The sequence below is a fragment of the Cucurbita moschata genome, unplaced genomic scaffold (assembly GCF_002738365.1).
Source record: "Cucurbita moschata cultivar Rifu unplaced genomic scaffold, Cmos_1.0 Cmo_Scf00016, whole genome shotgun sequence".
Classification (NCBI taxonomy): domain Eukaryota; kingdom Viridiplantae; phylum Streptophyta; class Magnoliopsida; order Cucurbitales; family Cucurbitaceae; genus Cucurbita; species Cucurbita moschata.
The window spans coordinates 3,776,714-3,783,098 of NW_019268532.1; the positions used below are offsets into that span (position 1 = coordinate 3,776,714).

General features: G+C 36.5%; 3 protein-coding genes across 3 annotated transcripts in view; 1 reads left to right on the top strand and 2 right to left on the bottom strand.

The window, feature by feature from the left end:
* Positions 1 to 1,885, top strand: part of LOC111454282 — a 3,271-nt gene extending 1,386 nt beyond the window's left edge. The window contains exon 2 of the mRNA XM_023095705.1: positions 1,336 to 1,885. Coding sequence (XP_022951473.1) covers positions 1,336 to 1,543 — 208 coding nt within the window. The 3' untranslated portion in view covers positions 1,544 to 1,885. The remainder of the gene's footprint in view (positions 1 to 1,335) is intronic.
* Positions 1,505 to 6,385, bottom strand: part of LOC111454281 — a 13,912-nt gene continuing 9,031 nt past the window's right edge. The window contains exon 2 of the mRNA XM_023095704.1: positions 1,505 to 1,754. Coding sequence (XP_022951472.1) covers positions 1,632 to 1,754 — 123 coding nt within the window. The 3' untranslated portion in view covers positions 1,505 to 1,631. The remainder of the gene's footprint in view (positions 1,755 to 6,385) is intronic.
* The window catches only part of LOC111454280 (probable serine/threonine-protein kinase At4g35230), a 6,245-nt gene continuing 3,468 nt past the window's right edge, over positions 3,609 to 6,385 (bottom strand). Inside the window, exons 5-9 of the mRNA XM_023095701.1 lie at positions 6,124 to 6,209; positions 5,860 to 6,048; positions 4,850 to 5,014; positions 4,660 to 4,773; positions 3,609 to 4,109 (exon numbers count right to left, since the gene is read on the bottom strand). Of these exons, the coding sequence (XP_022951469.1) occupies positions 3,855 to 4,109; positions 4,660 to 4,773; positions 4,850 to 5,014; positions 5,860 to 6,048; positions 6,124 to 6,209 (809 nt within the window). The 3' untranslated portion in view covers positions 3,609 to 3,854. The remainder of the gene's footprint in view (positions 4,110 to 4,659; positions 4,774 to 4,849; positions 5,015 to 5,859; positions 6,049 to 6,123; positions 6,210 to 6,385) is intronic.

Sequence of the window (6,385 nt, forward strand, 5' to 3'; positions counted from 1 at the left end):
ACCCCCCCCCCCCCCCTTTCGTTTCTGCTTTCGATTTCCTCGTCTCCCAGATTCGTAATTCTTTCTTTTATACCTACGTTTCTGATTCTGAGATTTTGATTCTTGGGATTCTGAATTTATGGCGTTGGTTTTGTTTTGCTTTGAATTGGGCTGGTTATGTTCGATGAAATAGGGTTTTGTTCTTTAAACGCTGAATTCATGATGGGATTTGGGATCATTGCAGACGTTGGCAAATTCTGTCCCCAATTTCTTTTATTTTGTATGAATTTATGGTGGTTTCTTCTCTCGATAAGCTTTGGAATTTTGTAAGATCGTTTTGGAAATGTTGGTTTCGTTTGTTCTGGGCAGTAATTTTAGGGAATAATAGTGTTCATGTGGAATTCGGTACTTGAAATGGGACTCTCGTAGATAAATTTCATCACAAGATGCATCATGTCATCCTCTGGATGTCAAGATAATTGCTTTGTCCAACGATGTGCTATGGTAATTGTTCAATTGAAGTTCCTTTATGCAAGTAATTAATTTTTCGTGAGCTTGGTCATGAGTGCCTTCAGCCATAGCCTGTAAATTTCTTGTACTCCTAGCTTAGCATCAAATCAGAAGTTCATGTTATGTAACTGGATATTGACAGATACTCCTGACTTCCGAAATAATTAAAATTATGACTATGAGTTTCTTTTGACAGAGCTCTGTCTTTATATCTTGCATTGATTGCTAATTGCGTTGTTCATGATGAAGGAATGTTGAAAATTGGGCCAAAATTCTCAGATTCTTCTATTAGGATTTCTGGTTCCTAAAAAGAAATCTATTGTATCTTAGTTTTAGCATCCAATTATCTATCTCTCGGGAGTAAAGTTCTAAGTTTCAAATTTCATGATCTTGGATATACGTTTTCTTGTACATTATTGTTAATTTGTCTAGCGAAAATTTGTAGACAAACTCTTGGTATTTTCTTTGGACATTGTTAATCCAACACCATAAAAATCTTGATATATTTTATCTAAGTTCGTAAAGAAAATGTTATGTCAGTGCATAAAATTGGACTTAGTTTGCAGTTTTTCTTTGAGTTAGTTGGTGATTGATTAAGAAGAATTTTCACTCATACCAACTGATGTATCTTTTCATCTTATGTACGATCTATTCAAATAGATATCCACAGGGTGGTCTGTGTGAGTGTCCATTACAACTTTTGTATTGTTCGGTTTATGTACGTTATGTTGGGATTCACTCTCCTGTTAAACGAACATGAATTAGATCCTAATTGTGGTTTATTATGTACGCACGATTTGTCATTTCTGATGATATGCATTTTGGTTCGTCTATTTGTTTATGCAGGGTGGATGTTGTCATTTTTGTAATATGGGAACTCATTATTCTAGCGTTCTTGGTCTTTTCGGCAGTGTCTTTATATTTTCGACATATGCAATTGGCTTCTATTTTAGTGTGCATTACGATGCTGTTACTTATATGCATGAAAGTTACCAAGCAAGTGAGATTGGCTAGGAAGAAGAAAAGAAGGATGCTTCTTCCATTGTCGATGTGAAAAGGTAACAACAGTGCAGAGACATACTAAAGTTTTATATGTTGTTTCCAAATGTCCCAAATTATGTTCACAAAAGTTAGATTTGGTCCTAAATTTGTTCTATTGGGATCTGTAATGAGCAGGAAAGCAGATTATTTGAAAAATGGAATGAGATATGGGTGAGTTGTTTAGGAGTTTGGCTCATCTTCTTCTTCTTCTTCTTCTTCTTCTTCTTCATGGCTTTCCTGTTTTGATAGTAACATATTATTATAGTCTGTGGATTTTGCTGAGGGTTGCAACTGCTAGGGAATGTGTAAATGATGAATGTAAGGAAATGAAAATGGAGATATGCTTACTTTGCTTGGAAATGGTGTTTTGTTTTGATGTAATGTTCTAAAATGATGGAAGGCTTTGGGTAAATGAATAGAGTACTGTTTTAAATAGTGTTTGGGTTGAGAGAAAATTTCAGGTCTCAGCTTGGAAAAGGCACAATTTCTGGGAGGAAAACCATACGAACAAGTGAGTTAAGATTTTGTTTTACAAAAGTTGCTCCTAAATTTGTTTCAACAAATTTACTTTTGGTTATGATGATCTGCAAACATGTTTTTTGTGTTGGAAAAATGATATGTTACTAATTTTGAACAATAACTCATGGTTTTAAATTAGATAAACAATCTACATGATCTAAAATTACATAATGATTTGTAAAAATAATTTAGATTTAAAATTAAATTAATATAGCAACCCGACTTTCTCAAACCCTAAATTGAGTCAGGCTCGTTTTCATATGCATGCCTGTTTACAAGAGGAAGAAAAATATGAGTCGTAAACTCAACCATTTCTAGAAAATTGAAGTAGAAAAGTAATAAGATCCATAAATAGTACAAGTTTGCATAAGTAACTTGTGTCAGGGTTAGTCGTGCATAAATTCACTACAAAATATCACAAAATCACAAAATCAAAGGACCTAAATATGCTTAAAGTCGGTCAATTTTCATGCACAAAGATGAGTAGTTACCACAAATAAAATCACAATATGATGGCATAATCCCCATGAGCAATGTAGCTCTTGCGCCCACCCTCTTCTTAGTCAAAAGGGGGCAACAAATTCGACATCCACTAGAAAAGAAGACCACTCTTTACTTATGTGCACGAGAATTGCAAATAAGTACCCATTTGCTTACATGAAAATGAAAATTATATTAGACTATATATTGTTGAGTTTAATAAGCTATTTGTGTGCATTTAGAATTGTGTTATAATATGGTCTTCTGATGTTAGATATTATACATTAGTTTTTGTACTTCTCTTTGCATGTCCAAATTTTGAGTGCAAAACTCTTCCTTATCATCTATGAGCACTAGTTTTTTTCACTTCTCTTTGAATTATGTGTATCATAGGATTCTTTAGAACTGATAAACAACAACAAAGAATTTATGAATTGACATGAGTGAAAGGGTGGAACATAGAAGATATTGATTTCTATTCAATCTCCTTAGTATTGATAGACAATGGTGTTGGAGTTAAAAACACAATTTAAACTTGGGTTTAGCATAATAACTTTGTTAGCTGACTAATCTCGATTAAGCAAACAAGCACAATTCGAACATAGAAACGCAAAAACAAAATTCCGAAAACACATTTTGCTTGAAAGAAACTATGAAAAAAAAGTATAATAATAGCACGAACAGGCAAAACAATCTCCCTACTACAAAGAAAACAAAGTTGCTCGAGGGATGAACTTCACTTGATCAAATCGACACGGTTGAGCAGAAGACCAAAGTTTTCAATCACTAACAAGAATGTAATATATGCAAGAGAATGTATATACAAGTCAATAAGTGGTTTAGATTTTCCTTTTTTATTGACTAAGCTTAAGTTGCCTTAATGGCTCACACTCACTGCTAGTAGATATTATTCTATTTAGGTTTTCCATCCCAGAGTTTTCTTCAGGGTTTTTAAAACGCGTCCACTAAGGAGAGGTTTTCACACTCTTATAAAGAATGATTCGTTCTCCTCGTTGACACTCGTTCCTCTCTCCAATTGATGTTAGATCTCATAGATAATAACAAAAGTAGTGACACAATTAGCTCACTCAAGAATCTAAATATGTTGTATTAAGCTTATACATGGATAGAACCAATAAATTATTTCCCAATTTTCAAGGTGAAAAAAACACAATTACGAAGAAGACACAAGTTCCTCACTATGTTACAGTTCGATTTCATGACTAGATTTAGTAAATTTCCGTTTTATGTTCCTGTTTCAAAACTATGAACAACAAATGAACAACTAGGAACAATGCAGGAAGGGCACTTACAGGGGTTGGTTCTCAAGATCCCCGTCCACCTTTTTGCCTTTTCTCTTCCAATGCAGCAGCCTCGTTCAACATGTCAGCTGCGTCCTTGTGCATATCTAGCTTGGCTAGTGCAACAGCCTGCATGTAAAATGACGTGGACCAATCGGGATAAACACATTGCGCTTGCATGGCATCTCGAAGAGCAGCATCTGGTTGGTCGGAAAGAAGATAACACAGACTTCTTCGTGCGTAAACAGTGGGAGAAACCATGGTGCCAACATCTATGAACTGCAGATTGAAAGCATATTGTTCGTCATGATACTTATGAGGGAGAATAAATTCAGTAATCGACGTAGCGACACGTCGAAGCTGTTGAGGATTGTTGGGAGGGAGTCCCACATTGGCCTAATTTAGGGAATGATCGTGGGTTTATAACTAAAGAATACATCTCCATTGGTACGAGGCCTTCTGGGGAAGCCCAAAGCAAAGTCATGAGAGCTTATTCTCAAAGTGGACAATATCATACCACCGTGGAGATCCGTGATTCCCAACAGAAGCATGCTAGTCCTATACCATACACAACACGCAGCCGAGATCAACTACTCAAACCAGCTGATGATCTGTCCTAAACAAAAGTGATAAGAGAGGAAATCTGTAACAGCCTAAGCCCACCACCAGCACACCACCGGCGTATATTGTCCTCTTTGGACTTTTCCCTCTAGACTTCCCTCAAGGTTTTAAAACACGTCTATTAGGCGGAGGTTTCTACACCCTTATAATGAATCATTCGTTCCCCTCTCGAACCGATGTGAGATAATCAGTCAAGTAAAATGCATACCTGAGAATAACAGTCAATAGCTGTTTTAAAATCTTTGTCATGAAATGCCAAGTCCCCTCGCTTCCTAGCCTCCAACATGTCTCTCATTTGTTGAGTCCATTCTTGGAAAGACAACTGGAAAAGAGTTCTAGAAATTTAACACACCATACAGCAAATAGGAACATTTATAAAGAGGGGACAATGGTTTAACCTCATTTGATCCTTCATCATCTTTGTAGTGTGACATTACCAATATCTGATGGATAGCAGTGAGATCCATTCTGGAACAAGCATCGCCCATTGGAGTGAGAGGATGTTGTGGAGTTGGAGGAGCTTCCTCGTGCTTTGGAATTCCTAGCATCACAAAAGATGGAACCTGCAATTCCAGGACATGTCATTTCAGGTTAGGCCATGTTGGGGATTGTTGGGAGAGGAGTCGAACATCAGTTAATTAAAGGGTTGATATGGGGTTATAAGTATGGTATGAGGCCATTTGGGGAAACTAAAAGCAAAACCACGAGAGTTTATGCCCAAAGTGGATAATATCATACCATTATGGAGAGTCGTGGTTCCTAACATGGCATCATAGTCGTACCCTTAACTTAACTATGTCAATAAAATCCTCAAATGTCGAACAAAGAAGTTGTGAGCCTCAAAAGTGTAGTAAAAAATGACTCGAGTGTCGAACAAATGGTGTATTTTGTTCAAGGGCTCCAGAGAAGGAGTTGAGCCTCGATTTGGGAAGACTATTCGAGGGTTCCATAGGTGTCAGGGTAGGCTCTATGGTGTACTTTGTTCGATGGGAGGATTATTGGTAGAGGAGTCCCACATCGACTAATTAAAGGATTGATCATGGGTTTATAAGCAAGGAATACATCGTCATTGGTATGAGGCCTTTTGGGGAAACCAAAAGCAAAGTCATGAGAGTTTATCCTCAAAGTGGACAATATCATACCATTATGGAGAGACGTGGTTTCTAACTGGCCACGGGTCAATGTAGGAGTACATGAAAGGAGAATAAGGCCGTAAAACCAAAGAGGGAGGGCATAAACGAACACTCACCAAACCAACATTCTAGCTAAGAAGTTGATAAAGAAACATAGTAGCACCTTGATTAATACGACTATAGCTTGAACTCACTACAAAGCATTGGATTTTTAGTGGTCTTTTTAAGTAATGGACCAGTTCATATCAATGCAAGCTAATATCAAGGTTGCTTACATCCAGCTTATTCTGTAACGGGGCAAGGGCTGCAACAAGACCCTTCGTATTTGGTCGATCTCGAGGCTCATATTGTAAACATTGTGAAGCAAGATCAAAAACCACAGTTGCCTCTGCAGTTGAAAACTTACCCTCCAAATGTGAATCCATTAAGAGAAGAATATTTTTGCCTCGTATCATATCGAGTGCCTGCACATGCCATTATACATATTAAACTCAAGATATGATCCTAAAGTTTATCCTAAATCCAAATGCAACACTTACATGACTAGGAGGGATGTGCTTCCCACTTAGTAGATCCAAAAGGACGGTTCCAAAGCTAAAAATGACACTTTCTGCAGTCACTCTCCCTATAACCGAAGAAATAAGAACAAATGGTATAGATTTGTCAACGCTACACCCATTACCAACTTTGTCAAACAAGAGATCACTAATTTAGGTTAAAGAGGAACCATAAAATTACAAAATTGTCAAAAAAAAAAAAAAAAAAAAAAAAAAAAAAAAAAAAAAAAAAAAAAAAAAAAAA